The following is a 17,709-nucleotide window of genomic DNA, read 5'->3' on the forward strand; positions in this document are numbered from 1 at the left end:
AGGGAGTCTATTTAACAACCTTGCTCAGAAAGCATTAGTAAGAGCTTTTTGTGGCAATTCAAATATTAACTCGGAGTCTTTCCTCCAGCGTACGGGCCTTGTCCCGTGAGACAAATGAACTGCAAATGGCTGTGACAGATATGAGTCTTCCCCCCCCCCCCCCCCCCCCCCGAAGATTTGCAAAGTGATGCAGAAGAGATACTGCTCTCAGGCCAGAGCAAACTGGCTGGGGAGGGAAATGTTTCTACACTACGGTAACAAAGAAGATATCTGAAGAATGGCACAAAGGGTTTTTCTTGATTACGAAGATAGTTTGTGGTTAAAGTGTGGAAAGTGTGCTACCGTATTTTTAAATGCCCTTCACTCCTAGCATCTTTAGAAGGTGCTGGTTACGGCCTGTCACTCGCTTAGTCTTAGTACCCATCCTCCCTCATTCAGCCTTGTTTGCCTGATGTAGTGAACAGGTAAATTGAGAAAACACTGCATGTTTTGGGGCAAGCTCTGGTATCTCTGTGATGGATCTTCTGTGTAACTTGTCTGGCTGGGGTAGGTGGCTGGGCTATGTTGTGTAAGAGCACTTGCAAAGTATTAGCCTGGATGGAACTTTACGCTTCTTGCATTTAGGAAAAAAGTTACAATTTTGGACTTTATTTAAGACCAAAACCCTCCAAAAAAAACAAACAGCAAAACCATGTTTGGGCTTTAGACTAACTCCTCTTTCCTCTTCTCCTTCAAAGCAAGAATTCCACAGTCCAAACGCAGAGGCTGTAGCGATGGTAAACACAGACCACACAACCTCTAAAGGAACTGGAATTACATTATTTTGAGAAAACACCCATTCCTCCATTGTTGGCCCTTGCCTCTTTGAGGAGAGCAGCTTTGGGGGTGGGGTTTTCTTGGCTTGATTTTACTCAGTTCACTTAGTACTTTGAGAACAGAGGCCTCGTATTCTCAAGGCCGATACAGCTAATGGCACTTTCAGAGTTTATTTCATACTGGGCTGTTGAGCTTCTGTCTTATTCCTAAACACATGCATACACTATTTCATACAACCCTTAGTTTGCAAACCTTCTTTTTGGGAGACTGGTCAGTGTGCAAATAGCACTATTATGTTTACCTCAATACGTGAGGGGTTTCCTTACTGTATTTGTTCTGTTTAGTGTAAATGTCCGTCAGACTTGGTGAGCAGCGCCAAGTACAGCTTCTTTCTTCTAGAGGAATGCAGCAGGGAATCAATTGTCTGTCTACCCCAGCCAATGTAGGGGAAGCAGTTGTAGTTACCTCCATGCTATCGCCTTCTGCGGCAAACAGCCGAGCTGTACGCAAGGGTGAGACCAAGACTTAATGAAGTCGGTTCCGTTGCTGGCAGCTGGGGAGATTGCAATAAACACTAAGCAAACCAGAAGGCTAATCGAAGAGCGCGTGCTGCCTACCCAAGAACTGATGCTCCTGTAAGATGTAGCGCCAAAGAGTTAACGTGCCTTCTTGAATGGAAGCTTTCTGTGTATTGCTTGAGCTCATGGGGACTTTTGTGTTTTCAAAACAGTAATAATAGAAGAGGCCTCCGATCTTTCTGTCCGTGTCTCTGCCAGAATTTGTTGTGGAGGTACTGGAGTAGGAAACGGCTGAGAACCTGAAACTTTGCCTGAAAAATGTTTTGTCAAAAGGGCTATATGTTTTTTTGTCACTCCTGAGGTCTCCTCTGCTTCAAGCTGTGAAGTGGCAATATACAGGCTTTTTGACCAGTATCACATGTTGAAAGGCTTTCCAAACTGTATTTACAATAGAACCTTAATCTTTGATACCTTTTTCCCTCTCTTTCCCTCTCCCTTGCAAGTTGCTCTTCCCGAATGGTAACATGTTTTCAACAGTGCCTTGCTGCATTCCAGTGCTTCTACTCTTCTACTCTGACATGCAAGGGTGTAATTCCTGGAATTTGTAACAGGCTAATTGACAATCTTCAGCTTGTGCTGTTTCCTAAAAGACAAAGAACACCAGCTGGGGACAGAACTTACTTAAACCACGTCAGTCTCCACAACTGCAGCAGGAGCAGTAAAGTCACTCTCTGACATCAGCTAAAAGTCAGCGCTGGTGAAAGCGCCTTCAGAAAGGGATTGAATTGACCGCAGAAGAGGGGATAGCAAATAGCAGCGCAAGCCTGAGCCGCGTTTGTCCTTTTCCTACCTAACTCCTGGAGGAACAGAAAGTAATTTGCTGTCTCTCCGTGCAATTCAGTGTTTCCACCAGGAAATAAATCAAGATAACAGGTATTGGCTGCCGTTTTCCTACCATGCAGTAAGGTCTTACATCCTGTTAGAAGCTACCTGTGCCCTTGCGCTTATTTTTTCTCCTCAACTTGTCTCAAGCTATTCTCTCCGTTAGAACAGCCAGAAACCCTTACTGCTCTGTCAGAAGCAGAGGTGAGTATCAAAAACTCTAAATAACTCAGTGTGCAGCACAAAAGGAAGGGTCTTAAGGCGTTAACTCTTATCCTCTTAACTCTGAGCTGTGGCTTACTGAGCATATGAAGGAGGGCATTTTTGAGTGGTATAAATTATTCAGAACTGCTAGAGGGAGACAAGAAGAAACAATCTTGTTCAGAGGGTGTGAATTTTGCCTGCCTGGAATATCCTGTATCTTTGCTTTGCTCAAATAGCCTTATGTATGAAGCACTTTATCCAAATGCAGGAATTAAAGAACTATTACTACAGCTGGTAGACTGGAAATGTTTACAGATCCTATATTACATTCCAAGATTCTATCTGTGTTATGTAAAAGTGTTTGTAAAAGTGTTTAAAAAAAAAAAACCCAAACTTGTATGCGATGTCTTATTTCTAGCAGTTTGATTAACCTTTTGGTGCCTGGTATGCTGAGTTGGGCTGACCTGGATGCTGAACAGGTCACCTGCTACTGCCATGTGCTGAGGCCTGCAGCCGTAGGTGACCGCACTTGGCAATGTGGGCTTGCTGAAACTTGATTTTCTTTGGCATATTTTTACCTGAAATGCTCACAATGGTGCAAATTCACAGCAGGAGCTGCAAACGTGAAAGCAGGGCTTGAACAGTGCCATACATCTACCTCTGACTTTTCTTTTCTTGACTCCTGTAATCTTATGCTACCTTCAGCTGGAGAATCCTGAAGGGTTCTCCACATAAACTTTCCAAAAAGCTTTCACAGCACTGGCCAAGCCCCACCTTGTCCCAGGAAAGAATGCTGAATAGGGAACTGTGCAGAAACTGGCAGAGAGAAGATAATTGATTCTGCTGCATCACAGTCCTGTGAATGTTTCTGTGAAAGGACACCAACTCCTGAAAGGCCCTTAAACGGTCTAGAAGGTAGCCGGCTGTTTATGACAGAACAACACATGCTTTTACTAAAAAATATCTTTAATCTTTTAAAAACACTTCCACCCATGAGGGAAAAGCCTAAAAAAAATGAGCCACCTGCAAGGAAAAAGGTTAACACTAAATTTCTAATAATTGTGAGCCGCTGAGGTACACCACAGCCAGGGCCATCTCGCTACTTTTATTTCTGCTCTAAGAAACCCCCTTATTTTCTTTACTTTCCAGTGACTTGGCAAATAAGTCTCCTTTGCTGGAGAGTTGAGAAAGGAAACCCTTCCAAGTAGTACTCATGGTGTTTGAGCCCAATGTGGGCAGCAGCACATGGGTTAAATGCTTCCATTTTTCTTAAATTTCCTCCACTTCTTTCAGGGTATGCTCCAGGATAGTGTCTTCTCCCTGGAACTTAAAATAGCCACGAAACAACTTTTTCTGAAGCAGCAGGGGAAACCAATAGATATCATCTGCCCACATGTGATTGAACGGCACCTCGTCCAGCTGAAACCACTGCGGACGCATTTCTGGTGGGGGAAGACAAAAGAACTTTGCATGAGACTTTTTCTTGGTTTTTTGCTGCCTAGACCTTGAATATCTGTCAGCGAGCAGCTTCCTTCTACAGCCCAGCTGCCTCCCTTCTCAAAGGGATTTTGGCATGAATAGTTGTGCGTTTCTTAAGAGCAATAGTGTCTCAGAAGAGAATGCAAGCCCGCCCTTCCCCTCCCCTAGCTACCTACCATCGCTTTCTGTTGGCTCTCCATGAAAATGATCTGCTCGGAAAACGTGCACTTCCATGAGTTCAGAGTTGCCTACAAATTCAAACGTGATCTGCCCCATCTTCTGCAAGGTGTCCACAGTCAGTCCGCTCTCCTCTAGGAGCTCCCTGCACAAGAAATACACTGTTACATGAAAGCAAGCAGTGGGAGAATAGAAAAGCAGTTATTAGCTTTACTTGCACATTCAAAACGCTTCCAGTGAAATGAAGGTGGAAGCTGCACCTGTAAAGCAGAGCAGGGCACAGCCTGCAGAGCAGAGCTGTGGCTTCCACCAGACTACCAGCCTGCTTACGCCACAGCGGAGCCATGTCAGACCAGCTCGTGTGTTATTTCAAGTTTCTACAGGCTGGTAGGGAAAGATTCAGGAAAATTGGTTTAGTATGATTTACTCTCCTTGCAACACGATGGTCTTTTCTGAGGTTAGAAGTGTGCTAACACACTCATAACTGTAGTTGGATGCGGCTTAAAAACTGTGAGAACTCTGAGATACGCTTTGCCAAAACAAAAGGCTTTGCCAACTTCAAGCTAAAGCTTTTAGAATTGTGGGGAAGCAGGTAATAAGTACTAGAACATCTGTACGTGCAATAAAATCAGCTACTTCTGACACTTCAGTAATGCTACGCGCTACGTAACACGATTTGCACGCAGACCATTAGGAATACCAGCTCCCATTCAAATGCTGTATAAAAAATACAAAGCAATGGTGTAAACTTCCCATTTCTGCTCCTTGGAAGCACATGTAGCACAACGAGAGGCTAGAAGGCAAGACTTTCAAGAGCACTTTGAGACTTGCTGGATGGCTCTTCTCCATGCATCACCATGCAAGGCTACCTGGAGCACGTTCAATTACTTGTTCTGTTTATGCTTCGCACTTGGGGCTTTTTTTTAATTCACCTGCCTCTAACAGAATCAGCACGGCTTGAAGTTAGTCATGTTTTTTCTATGTGCAAAAATAAGGAGTACTTTGAAACACTGTATCTTCAGCTAAGGTTAATAATTAATGTAGCTGCATATTTGGCAGTAACTTAATTTTAAAATGTAATGAAAATTATCTTTAAGGCTCCAGCTTTCTTTGGCATCAATTTCATGAATCCCATCCTTCAAAATTACGTTCCAACTTAATGTCTTGGCTAATTTTAGTTTATCTTTCTGAGAAACTATGTCTAAAATAGAGGCAGTTTTCCAGCAACAAAGCTAAAAGCCTCATTTTACAGACTGGGAGAATTGAACAACAAAGCACAGCAGTGCTACGGTTCTTTAAGCAGTTTATCTGTCAGCTGTTTGGCTCTGTATATGGTCAGGGGAAACTTTACCAGTAGCAAACTAGATGTAATGAGCTAGCTAAGCACTCCCTTTGCAAGATGTGCCGCTGAAGAGCTGTGGGTGCCCAGGCGCTCACAGGAACGTGGTGCACCCAGCGGAGTATAGAAATCTTACTGATTCAAGAAACTTCTTGTTCATGTTTCAGCTTAATATATAACTATCTGTGCCATGAGGACACTTCACACCTTATGCCGCTGCAAACCCAACTGAGACAGTGCAACATGGAACCACAGAATGAATGAACCCCGAATACAGAGCGGAGAAGGTGCAAGTTAAGTTTGGTTTGGACTGCGGGACACCGCTTGGAGGAGAGCTGTGCCCCGAGGCAGCACTGCCACGGTGTCGGTCCCCACCAGGAAGGCGGGCTGCGTGCCTAGCTGGCCCTGGCTCTGGGGGCTGCTTCCTGCTCCCTTGACCTTGGCAGGAATCGGTGATGTCATTCTGCAGTGAACTCCTACCAGCTGCATCGAAAGGGCTGAGGATTTGCTGTTCCACAGCCCACAGCAGCAGGCGCTGGCTGTGCTGTGGCACGCTGCACTGAGGTCGCTGGAACTTTCACCACCTGACATCTCAATTGGACTAAAGCTCCGGTTTCTAACTCTGGGCTGGCACAGATAAACACACGCCTAGGAAATCAATGCTAAATTAAATCTTTAGATTTACACCACAGTCGGTAGCAATGTAAGCCTAGCAAATGGAGGCCTCATTTAAGTAACAAAACTGATCTCCCCCCTCCCTCCACTCAGGGATGATAAACGACACGAAAAGCCATGACGTGAGCCTCAGGTACGTTAAGCCCATGCACTGCCGGGTGCACATCTGCTTAGAGGACCCTTCTGTCCCCTGGATTAGCTCACCACAGAACCCAGGCAGTTGCACCAGTGCAGCTGAGGAGACAGTTCAGGGCAAAAGCTGCTAGGTAGCTGCTGAGCACACCAACACTGAACTTCCTGCAGGTGCGAGGGCAATTTTGGGCACACATCAGAAAGTGAGGAGATGGCAAAGTGTGGCTTTGTATCAGCAAGGTTCATATAAATAACAAGGTACCTAATCTTTACGGGGGTTTAGCATTTCATTTGTGACCTGCTATTTCATTTTAATGACTAGACAGAAGAAGGAACTTCAAGAAATCGGTACCAAAACCTTCAAAAATGGTACTGTACCTCTGTACTGACGGAACTAAATTCCCTAACTCAGCATTAGGGCTTAAAAATGCCGCCATGCAGTCAAATAATAAATTTCAGAGGTTGCCTTAAAGGACCTCTGAGAATTTCTAATATTTTATAACTACATTTTCACACAGTACTAAAAATGCTACTGGAAGGTAGCACCTGTTCAACAGCTTCAAAACTGAAACAATAAGCAGTCCACTAGCATCAGCTGTAATGCTGCTATATAGCCAAAATTAAACCCTGCACCTTTCTGAACGGCGCAAGAACCTCTGTCCAGCACTAGCAGACTGACCCTCGGTTTCAGAGTCCAAGAGATGGGAGGGAGGACACTCCAGTTACTCATAGACTGGGCGACGGTTAAAGATTTGCAGATGACAGGCAACGGGGAGCAACCCCGTTTCTTTGTACACGCGGGCCGTCCCCCATCACCTGCGGGGCAGGCGGTTTTCTCTGTTCAGAGATGGCTCACGCCTGCACCCGCTGGCAACGCCCTGGTTAGGAAGGCGTTATCGACCAGCCAGGCTGCGGCAACTCCACCTGCAGCCCCCCAGGAATGGTCCAAGGCCTCCAGGGCCCAACCTGCGCCCCAGTACCTGCCTCTCCCCAGGGCACCGGCCTCACCTGCGAGCAGCCTCCTCGATGGTCTCCCCCGGCTGCACCTTGCCCCCGAAGCCGTTCCACAGCCCGGCTCCAAACCCGCGCTTCTTCATGCCCAGGAGGACGCGGGGTGGCTGCACCACCAGGACGAGGGTGAAGAGCCTGGATGTGCACATGGCTGCTGGGCGAGAGACGAGGGGGCACGCTGCGCCAAGGGCTCCCCCAGAGGGGAGGCCAGGCTGCTCCTCCGGCCCAGGGCGGGCAGAGACCCCCTCACCCCGCAAAACACCCAGCACCCCCTCCCCAAATGCCTGGTCCCCTCCATCCCCAGCCCAAACCCTTGGTCCCCCTATGCCCCTCCCAGTGCGTGCTCCTCTAACACACCCCACCGACCCTCGCTCTCCTGCACGCCCAGCACCCCCTCCCCAAATCTTTGATCCCTCCTCCCCAAACCCTCGTTCCCCCAAAACCCCTCTCCCCGGAGCCCCAGCACCCCTCCCCCAGCGCCCCCATCCCCAGCGCCGGGCTCCCTCGTTCCCCTGAGCACCTCGGCCCCAAGCGCCCGACCTTCCCGCCCACCGTGGCGCGGCGCGGCCCCCCGCGGCCCACCCGCCCCGGCTCTTCCCGCGCCGCCGCCGGTCCCGCCCCGCCTCCCCTCGCTGCTGCCGCGGGGCGGGACCGGCTGAGGCGGCCGCCATGGCCGGCACGGGGGGAGCCGCTGCCGCCGCCGGGGGCCGGTGCGTGGCGGGGCCACTGAGGCGAGCTCGGCAGGGCGCCGGGCCGGCGGGCCCTCTCCCGGCCCCGGGGGGTGTTGGTGGGGGTCCCCAGGGCGGTGCCGGATTAGTCCCTTAAATTTTTATCAGGAACGGGGAAACGGGCGTTTTGGGTTTGTCGGTGCTGGAAGTGCCGGAGCGGGGCTGTTTACAGGGGGAGCGGTGGGAGCGGTGCCCGTGGCAGCTGGCATGTTCCACCCGCAGCCATGAAGCAGCCTCCGGGAGCCGGGGCGTCCTTCCTCGCTTTGGGGGGCCCACGTACCCCCGGCCTTCCCACCGCGGAGGCCTTGGCGGCAGCCCTGCGCCTCACTGGGCCCCGCCGGCCTCGAGCACAAACGCTGGAGCAGAGGCCGAGGGCTGTGTCAGAGCGGGGCCCCCTTTCCTGCCCTCGCTTGGGGGTAACCTGTGAGGCTTCCGGCCAAAACATGTCCCTTTTCGTTAAGATCGGACAAGGTAATGGTGCCAAGAACCTCAAATTTGGAGGCTTTTTTGTGAACCTGGTGGTAAAACAGGCAGAGCTGTAGTGGGTAGGATTAATTATTATAGGGACTTCTGAAATACATAGTGATTACACACTAATCAATTAACTCGCCTTTCTTCCCGGGCAGCTGTTGGCATCTGGCAAGCAAATGTCTCCACACCACAGCAAGGTTTCTGAAGAAAACTGGAACCGAGCACTGGTGGTGGGAGCGGCACTTGAAGGATCCCTTTGTCAAGGCAACGAAGCGGCAGCATTACCGATGCCGAAGTGCCTTCAAATTACTGGAAATTGATGACAAGCTTCATATTCTTCGTCCAGGACTTTCTGTTCTTGACTGTGGAGCAGCACCTGGTGCTTGGAGCCAGGTTGCTGTAGAGAGGGTCAATGCTTTAGGTACCGGTAAGTGCACATTTTTGGCAGGCAAGATGGGGATGATACTCGTCTTGAAGTGTGTGAGGAAACTCAACTGTGCTGGTGGCGGTGTGGGGAAGGGACACGGGTACTGGCAGACACCAGAGTCACTGATAGCAGCCTGAGGGTGTGTGCCTATGTGGCAGTGAAGATTGTCATACGGTCCGGAGAAATCATATCTATGAATTAAAAACTTAACATGAGGTGCTATGTAGGCGTAAGGAAGTGTTCTGATTAACTGTGTTGTGGGGTGGAACCCTTCATCCAGTTCTGAAATTTGTTCAGCCTGCAGCAGGTAACTTGGCTTTTCTGTGTTTTTATTTCCCTTCTTGAAAAATGGTAGTAACCACTACATACAGCTCACGCGTTTTAAGCCATTAATATTTACAAGATAAGGTGTTACCATTTGTACTGTTTGTCCGGGATTTCTGGACTATCAGCCTTGAAAGAACAGGACAAAACCAAGAGAAATACCTCTTGCTTATCCAAAGTAACTGAGTTTTCATGTCTTGAATGGATTAGCTTAGAGCAAACCATCCATCCAGATGCACGCAGCAAGCTGTCTTAGGGACGAGAAGACCAGACGTGGCAGGTGATACATTTTTGTTTATCGACTAGCGTGGAGCTCATGTATATGCAAGTTGTTTGCGACCATTATGAGTGTTGAGTAAGTATGTCATTTGTTCTTATAATGTAGATCCTGCTGTCCCTGCTGGCTTCGTCCTTGGCGTCGACCTCCTGCGGATTTCTCCTCTGGAAGGAGCAGTCTTTCTGTCGGAGGCTGACATTGCAGACCCAAGCACGCTGAGGAGGATTCAGAGTCTGCTTCCTGCAGAGAAGGTGGACGTTATCTTGAGCGACATGGCACCTAATGCGACAGGCATTAAAGAACTGGATCATCAGAAGCTGATCAATCTATGTTTAGGCCTTCTGAATATGTCCCAAAGTATTTTAAAGCCAAAAGGAACAATGCTCTGTAAATTCTGGGACGGACGTGAGTCCAGCCTTCTGCAAAACAAACTGAAGGAGCAGTTCCAAGATGTGAGAACTATAAAGCCTCAGGCCAGCCGGAAAGACTCTGCTGAATCTTATTATTTGGCAAGACTGTACAAAGGGAAATGAAAGCTGAGACCCGCAGATTTTCAAACAGGTGATCAGACATTGACTGGAAATCTGACTTTGGCACATGTTTAAAGAAAAATCCCAGCATTAAGACCCTGGGTAAACCTGCCACGATTCTTGTGAAGTACCTCATGCTTTTCAAATACAGAAATAAACGAGGGTGGTGTCCTGCTGAGTTTATCCACTAATTATACAAGCAGAGACATCCAATCTAGCTTCTCACCTGTGGAGAAAACAGTTGGGAATGGAGAGGGGTAATGTGAAAGGCAACCTCTGGGGCTGGAGTAATGGAAATGAAAATAAAACAGTGATTATGTGAGTTTTTAACGTGTGCTCGAAAATCATTGCTCTACTAATGTTGTCATATATGAGACTAACCATAAAGGTGGAGGGGGAGCAGCCAGGGGAGTCCATTTATTGCCTCTTCATCTTTCTTAAAAGCTGGTGCAATTTATTAGCACATGACAAAACAGATAACGTTTTCGTGCATGGCAGAATCTGCATCGTCACGTACGATCTGTAACGTGGCCGCCCAGGATGTACAGCCGGCTCTGGGATATTTAGCCTGATGGCTCTGCTGCGTTTTCTACAGACAGACATGGGTGTTATTTAGAAATTGCTACTTCGTTGTGCTCATAAATCCAGTAAATGGCAGTAGGGCAGGGTCATCACTACTGCGAAGATAATTTCCCCCATGTTTTCAGTGATGTTTTTGTATTTGACTGATGATGCGTCTTGGGTAAAATGACAAGACATTCCTGGGGTCCCGGACGGGGAGAGTTACTGATTGAAGTGCTAGAGTTCTGTTTGCAAAAATAAATTTAGCCACTGTCTTATCTGAAAGTGACAACTTTTACATTAAATAGCACTTTTATCAGGGTGACTGTGGCATGAGTTATAAGAGGAGGTGGTGGCACTGCCTGTTTTTAGGGCTTCCAGATCTTTCTCATTACAAACATCTCCTTTGGAATGCTTATCAAATTTTAACTGCTTTGAAACCTCCCGATCTGGATCTCCATACCGAATGGTGTGCGTGAAAGCATTATCTCCAGAAACCTAAACTGGGGGGCTGGATGTTGCTCTGTATATGTTTAGGGAGGAAAAAAAAATTGTCAGGCCGCTCTTGGAGAAACTTTTGTCACCAGCGATTGGCAGCAGGAACCGGAGGGAGCAGGGCGCTGGCAAAGCGTGTGCTTTCCCTGTTGCCCCTCCGGCGGGACGGGAGGGCTCTGCCCTGGCAGGAGCGGGGGACAGGGCGGTTTTGGGGGGTGGGGGTGGAGAGGCTGAGCTTCGCACCGAGGCGGGGCATTACGGTAACGGCGCGGAGGTGGCGGCGGGATTGCGCGCCTAGTCCCGTCGTTACGGCGGGCCCGGACCTCTGTTCTCGCGAGATCTGGACACCAGTTCCCGTGAGATCTCGGCGCCGGGGCGAGGAGGGAGATCCAAGCGGGCGCGCGCCGCCGCCCGCGGCGGGTGAGTGAGGGAGGGCGGGAAGGCGCCTGTGAGGGAGCCTCTCAGGGAAGGAGGGCGGGCGGGCGGCCGCCGGCTCCGCTCGGCCCGGCGCTCCCACCCCGCTCCGGCCGAGCGCAGCGGCGTGTGAGCGTGTGTAGGGAGGCTGAGCCGTGCCGTGCCCCCCGTTCCCGCCCCCCGAGGCGGGGCAGGGCTGCGGGCGCCGCCGGTGCCCCGCTCTCGGGGGTCCGTGAGGGCGAGCCCCTCGCCGTGCTAGCCGTGGGCAGCCCTGCGCCCACCGCCGCCGCTCGCGGGGCTTTGCGGCGGGGCGCTGGGCTGGGAGGGCAGGGGGGGCCTGCGCTGCGGTGGGGGGCGGGCTGTACCTGTCGTCTTAATGTTTAGCTTAATTTCAAAACAGGCTTGCTGGAGCCCGGTTACCTGTGGGCAGTGATCTCTCTTGAATTTATTTGCATGTGATACTGAAATACTTACTTCGAATAAACGTCTTCATTTGGGTTTTGGCTGATCTGTTGTCACTGTGCTTCCATTATGTCTCCTCTTTGCATAAATCCAAAGAATAACTGCTGCGTTACCCTGAGAGGGCATAAGCCTGAAAGTTAGCCCAAGTCTGTCTCTCTGGTACAAGCCTACGTGAACGTCGTGGGTTGCCTTTCCTCATTCCGAACCTTCTCCTGTGCTGCTGGGGCTTTGTGGGACGTGCGGTCCCTGGAGGGACTCACTTAAGCCTTCCTGAGGTCTCCTGGGAAACCTTGCAGGCTTTTGGCAGCTCCAGGCTCGATGTGTCTTTGGCCTTTTAGTTAGTACACTCCCAAATTTGAAGGGAGAGTTACAAAAACTTCTACGTGAATAAGGAGAGACCATTTTACTTACAGAAGCGATCTACAAACTCAGGAAGCTTTGTTGCGGGAAGTTAGGGCCCAAAGTGCTCCTTGGGAACCAGAATCAACTTGTGTTGAAGGTAGGGTTTGCTGCTGGTATGGAATTAGTTGTCCCTCCCTGCCCCAGATATTTGGAGGAAGAATAATGAGTGCTGTTTGTTAGAGTTATGTGCTGTAGGTCTTCATGTGCTACGATGTTAACTTGTATCCCAGAATCTAGATTATATATAGGAAAGGAGAATTTGATTTTGTATAACTTACGACAGCTCTTATTTGTACGCTCATGGGCTGAGATTCAGGGGAGAATGTATTTAAAAATCAAACCATTTCAGGTAGAAAGCTGAGGGAAGAACAGGCTCTGTTGCATCAGTTTCTCATTTCAGAGACCTACAACTTCAGCCTTGGTTCAAGCTGACGTGTGGATCCCAGCGGTGACTAGCACATTGGGTTTTGTACCCTGTAAATGGGAAGACCTTGCATTTAGTGTTTCCTCAGAGCAGTGACATACCTCTCTTTAGCAAAGCAGCCGGTATACTGTAAGGTGCTCTGAATGTGTTGCTCATGACTTTCTATATATTTCCAGAGCCATGGAGGACTTGGAAGATAATACCACTGTCTTCTCCACCCTGAGATCCCTCAACAACTTTATTTCACAGCGTATGGAGGGGGTGTCTGGGCTGGCTACACCAGGATCGTCTCAAAGCTCCTTACAGATTCAGTACCAGCAGAGGGTGCAGGTGAGGTGTCCTCAGCTTGGTGATGCCTGCAGTATCACTTCAGTTTGCTTCCAGTAATCAGGATTGATTCCATTAAGATCTTACCATTCTTTCAAAAACTGATATTCATGCAAGCTTGGTAATGAAAGGTTGCTTTTGGTGAACACTGTAGAGTCTTTAAATTTTTTTTTTAAATGTCAGATATATTTATTTCTGTTTTGTAAAAAATTAAGAAAGGTTCTCTGAATTTTTTCCCTGCTTGTTATATTTGTATACCAGCTCAGGAAATTAAATTATAAGTTGTTTTCATATTGCTGAACCAAGGAGCTGTTAATATTTTTCTAGTAAGTAATTTGTTACCTTTTTTCACAATCTTCCTTGAAGTTTGGCTGCCTGGACACACACAGGACACTTGCCTTGTGCTACGGCTTTGATGTGCTAATGACTTGTGCTTTCTTGTCTGCTTCTGGTTGTATTCACATGTTTTTTTCTTTTTACTTTTTCCTGTAAGCTGCTTTATGCTCATAAAGCATAGGGTAAGTTGATGTTTTGGATCATAGGGACTGTTTATTAGGCTGGAATAAAGTTTCGGTATTCTGTATCTTAACATAATTTCTATTTCAGTCTCTTAAGTGTAATTAACATTTTGGAGATAGAGAAGTACGTTTAGTCAGAGTACCACTAGAGATTGAATGAGAAATTCTGAATGAAGAACTTGAAATTCACTTCTTTCCAGCTAACATTGATTTGATGTGGGTTTCTGAGCATGAGCTCTTGTGTTTCCTCTTCTGCAGCTGGTGTGAGAAGGCAGGTACCACAAACATGGTGATCGTCTCCTTGTAATTTGTAAAATGGCATCCAAGTGTCATTTGAATATGACAGGGTAGGAGATAACGATATTATTGCAGTGCTGTTAATGGTGTGTAATGTCCCTTTTCACACATGAACTGGCCAGTTGGAAGAGCAAGCTGGGCAGATCCACTCCAAATCCCAGCTCCTGCAGGTGGAACGAGAGAAGATACAGATGGAGCTTAGTCACAAGCGAGCTCGCATTGAGCTGGAGAAGGCAGCTAATACCAATGCCAGAAACTATGAGGTAAGTATGACAGCTGCAGATGGCTTGATATCTTAGGCCTCAGTCAGAACATACATAGTGCATCAGTGTTGGTGTTTTAGTTTGGATAAGGGCTCTTGACTTCTCACGTGCTGTGCTTTGGTTTGCAGTGGTGTGCCTCAGAAAGTCTATAATCAACGTTTTTGGATGAAACTAAAGTGAAAGATGCAGTCCAGGAGCAAGCCTAGTGTCTCCAGCTGCTAATGGAGACTCTGTCTTCAGAGAAATACTTCAGTGAATCTGTAGTAAATGCTCCTGGAATGCATTTACTGTGATTGCATTCACTGCAGATGTGGTGGTGGTGTGGGTGTCACGTCCCCAGCACCAACTGTTTTGCTCTACAGAGCCCCTCATAGTGCATTACGATAACTTGCTAATGTGCACAGGAGTGTGAACGTCGAAAGCCTTTTTTGGTTGACAAACTGATGATCTCATCACTAGATTCTGTTAGTTTAGCGCTGAAGTTCACACAAGTAGCAATAACAAAGGAGATTTGTTGTTTGTTTCTCCCAGAAGTATTGAAGCATTTTTTTTCCCAGATGAATTTAAACTTTTGTTGGCACAATTGCAAACATTTAGTTTGTGTGACTGTAATTAATTGGAATGACAGCAGTGCCAGCCATGCACTGTCACACAAGAGAGCTTGCACTGATAAAAGAGTGAACCTCACTCGGGGACTAACAGCTTTTATTGGTTTCTGGTTTTATGCCCATATGTGTTTGTTTAACCACATTACTGAAATAAGTAGTAGGTTTATGGGTTTTGTAGGATAATAACGGTCCTGTATGCAGCTGATTGTTTAAAAAGAAATCTTTAAAAAATCCTAAGCACGTTTTGTTGTATTTTACAAGGCTGCTGGGTGACAGATTTAGTGTGTAGTTGTGGAATAGTGAGTCAGTGGCTAAATTCCTCATTCGTCTGAAGTCAGGTGATGTGGGATTAAGCCAGGAAAAGTTCAAACTGCAATGTAGCTGAGTCAGTCACAGAAACCCTTGAAATACTGGTACAAAGAAAGGGGAGCGGCACTAATCCAGGACTGTGGTAATTACCCTGCTCAGATTCTGTGGGTTTTTTTGAGTCATGTGGATAAAGGTTTTGGAAACCTCACATTGCTTCGCATAATCCTTGCTTCCTATGAAAATCTCTGTCTCGATTTGCTTTGATTAGCAAAGCAATTTACTACACATTTTTTCAATAAGTATTAATTTGTGGTAAGAATAAACTGAAATGGTGTATGAAAGGCTGTCAGAGTGCAAAAATATTTATTGCATTCATTGGTAGCACTGTCCATTTAAACCCCATTTCTTTTTTGTTAAATAGCCTCATACAGTTTCCACATGTTGCAGGGGGAAGTTTGTCTTATTAACCCAACTGTTGAGATCTGAGTTTCTAGAAGTGAATTTGCTTTTGCTATCCATGGGTCAGCTTTAAATTGGAGCATCACATGTTTTCATCTTTGATCCAGTGGAAAGAGTCTGTAAAGCTATGTCTGTGTTCTCATATTCATGTCTCAGTCTAAGAGATTTGGAAGGTTCTGTCTCTCCACTTTGTAGCTCCCTTGCCCTGAGTAGTTCCTTGACATTGAGTTGGTGCTGGTAACATTTTTGCCCTTGTTAGTGCGACGTTAAAGCTATGGTCTGAGTAACATTGCTTCATGATGATGCCTTGGTGACCACAGTAACGAGGAATGGAGACAGGAGAAACAAAGGCAGTTTCACCTTTGTGCTACTTTCTTCTCATGTCCCTCTGCATTTTTTTTCCTTTGCAAGCGAGAGGCTGACCGTAACCAGGAGCTGCTCACACGCATAAAACAATATCAGGAAAGGGAGACAGAAGCTGAAAATAAACTGAAAGAACAAATGGAGATGAACAAATCCTACAAGAAGAGCATGGAGACAATGAGTAAGAAACTGCAGGAGAAGGAGAGCAAATTAGCTGAAGCTAATGAAGTAAGAACAGAGTAATTTTTTAATGTGTTCATAGCTTCAGGTGACTTTGCAGTTCTTGTGAATTGAAAATGCCGTTCTGATTTAGTAAAAAAAAAAATAGAATTGGAATCACCGTTCATCGCCTGGAAATGAATAAACCCTGGTGGCGTGCATCTTTGCTGTCAAAGTGTAGAACCCCACCAAGTCCAGATGCAAGTGAGCAGGTTAGAAGATGTTGCTGTGTTAATTAACAATGAGAAGAGATTTCTTAGACAGGTTCATATGGAGGAGGAGGAAAAAAGTGCAAGGCTACATACAGCGTCCAGGTTTAGAAGCCAGCTTACATGACATTGAGTAAAGAAAGGGGAAACAATGGAGGAGGTCAGATGGGAAGTAGGGGGAACTGTAGAGTGGGTGAGAACAAAGTTATGTACAAAGTTTGTCTTCCCAAAGTCTTAAAAGCCTGCGTGTCCTACTGTAGAATGAATGCTCGGGTAATAATTTCGGTTCTTTTGGATGAGAAGACCATCTTCTCAACCCTCAGTGTTTTCAGATACCATTATAGTTAAGTTCAGCTAGTTCATTTGTAACTTTTCTGTTTAATGTGATGTCCTGCACTGGGTGTAGATCAACAACCACTAAGTCCTTAAGCCTTCCCCCTGCCTAGGCGTCCCTGGAAATGTATCTTATGTGATAAAGCAGCTAAACAGATTTAACGTGCCAGTTATCGGTGATTAAAAACAGGGAGACAGCAATGGCACATGAGAGGAAGTAAACCCACGTATGAAATGTGCGCAGCAGTTCTATTTCTGTGTTCTTTTTATTTCCATATCCACCAGTATCAAGATGAGAACCCTACAAGTGTCTCTGTCTAGAAAACACCTTACATATGTAATGTTTTGAGGTTTTTCAGTTTTATTCTATGTAAGCGAGCTGAGTGACGGCTATATGAAAGAAACCTGTGAGACTTTCTTTAAAATTTTGTTCTAAATACCTTAACTCTAAAAAACACTGGCTTCTACTTTTAAGGAAAGTGTAATACTTCTGGTATTTGGTTGAGGCAAACCCAGACATTTTCAATTTTGAAACCCAGACAGAATATGTTTGGAATGGTTGTGGGATAATTTTTTTACTTTAATATATACTTGTGTTTTATCATCATCTAGCTTTGAAGCTTGGTATTTTTCATGCCAGTTTGAGGTCACCCACTTAATAGGTAATGGAGATGACAATTTTGGTGACAGATGAAAGCGGCTAAATGATTTTTCTCTTGCCTTTGTTTCTGAGCAGAGTTTTCAGGTCTGAAGGTTTGCAAGAGCGTGGGATTGTTTCTAGATTCAGTGTTTGTATTTTCTAGGTGGATATGGTTTCTGTCTGTCACCATCCATAATGTCCAGCTTGGAGAGTCATAGCCTTGTGTGTTTATTCTTTCTTTCCATTAATTCAGACAATCACTATCTTAAAAGGGAAAATATCAGAGCTGCAATGGAATATAATGAATCAAGAGATGCAGATGACAAGCCAAGACTCTCAGAAGCAGGAACTGATGGAACAGCTGGATGTTCAACATAAGTAAGCAGGGGATGAATGACTGTAGGGAGAAGGCGGCA

The 17,709-nt window shown here is 46.7% G+C and overlaps 3 protein-coding genes across 7 annotated transcripts in view; 2 read left to right on the plus strand and 1 right to left on the minus strand.

The window, feature by feature from the left end:
* Positions 1–3,365: 3,365 nt before the first annotated feature.
* NUDT1 (nudix hydrolase 1) lies at positions 3,366–7,873 on the minus strand. Of its 4 annotated transcripts, none has more exons than XM_075104881.1 (4): positions 7,816–7,873; positions 7,231–7,384; positions 4,076–4,221; positions 3,366–3,862 (listed from the first exon to the last, which is right to left on the minus strand). In XM_075104881.1, exons 2-4 carry the CDS (start codon positions 7,380–7,382, stop codon positions 3,690–3,692), a joined length of 471 nt encoding a protein of 156 aa, XP_074960982.1. In that variant the 5' UTR covers positions 7,383–7,384; positions 7,816–7,873; the 3' UTR covers positions 3,366–3,689. The 4 variants fall into 4 exon arrangements, with proteins under 4 accessions (XP_074960982.1, XP_074960980.1, XP_074960979.1 ...); XM_075104879.1 differs by having other exon boundaries at positions 7,774–7,845; XM_075104878.1 differs by having other exon boundaries at positions 7,754–7,836.
* Positions 7,849–10,313, plus strand: MRM2 (mitochondrial rRNA methyltransferase 2). Its single transcript, XM_075104882.1, has 3 exons — positions 7,849–7,943; positions 8,588–8,859; positions 9,569–10,313. The coding sequence occupies exons 1-3, from the start codon at positions 7,903–7,905 to the stop codon at positions 9,991–9,993; spliced, it is 738 nt and encodes a 245-aa protein (XP_074960983.1). The 5' UTR covers positions 7,849–7,902; the 3' UTR covers positions 9,994–10,313.
* Positions 10,314–11,385: 1,072 nt separating this feature from the next.
* Positions 11,386–17,709, plus strand: part of MAD1L1 (mitotic arrest deficient 1 like 1) — a 381,688-nt gene continuing 375,364 nt past the window's right edge. For both annotated transcript variants that reach the window (XM_075104884.1, XM_075104885.1), the window contains exons 1-5: positions 11,386–11,466; positions 12,925–13,078; positions 14,013–14,153; positions 15,941–16,120; positions 17,547–17,671. In XM_075104884.1, coding sequence (XP_074960985.1) covers positions 12,929–13,078; positions 14,013–14,153; positions 15,941–16,120; positions 17,547–17,671 — 596 coding nt within the window. In that variant the 5' untranslated portion in view covers positions 11,386–11,466; positions 12,925–12,928. The remainder of the gene's footprint in view (positions 11,467–12,924; positions 13,079–14,012; positions 14,154–15,940; positions 16,121–17,546; positions 17,672–17,709) is intronic.

Source organism: Phalacrocorax aristotelis, chromosome 10 (assembly GCF_949628215.1).
Source record: "Phalacrocorax aristotelis chromosome 10, bGulAri2.1, whole genome shotgun sequence".
Taxonomy (NCBI): domain Eukaryota; kingdom Metazoa; phylum Chordata; class Aves; order Suliformes; family Phalacrocoracidae; genus Phalacrocorax; species Phalacrocorax aristotelis.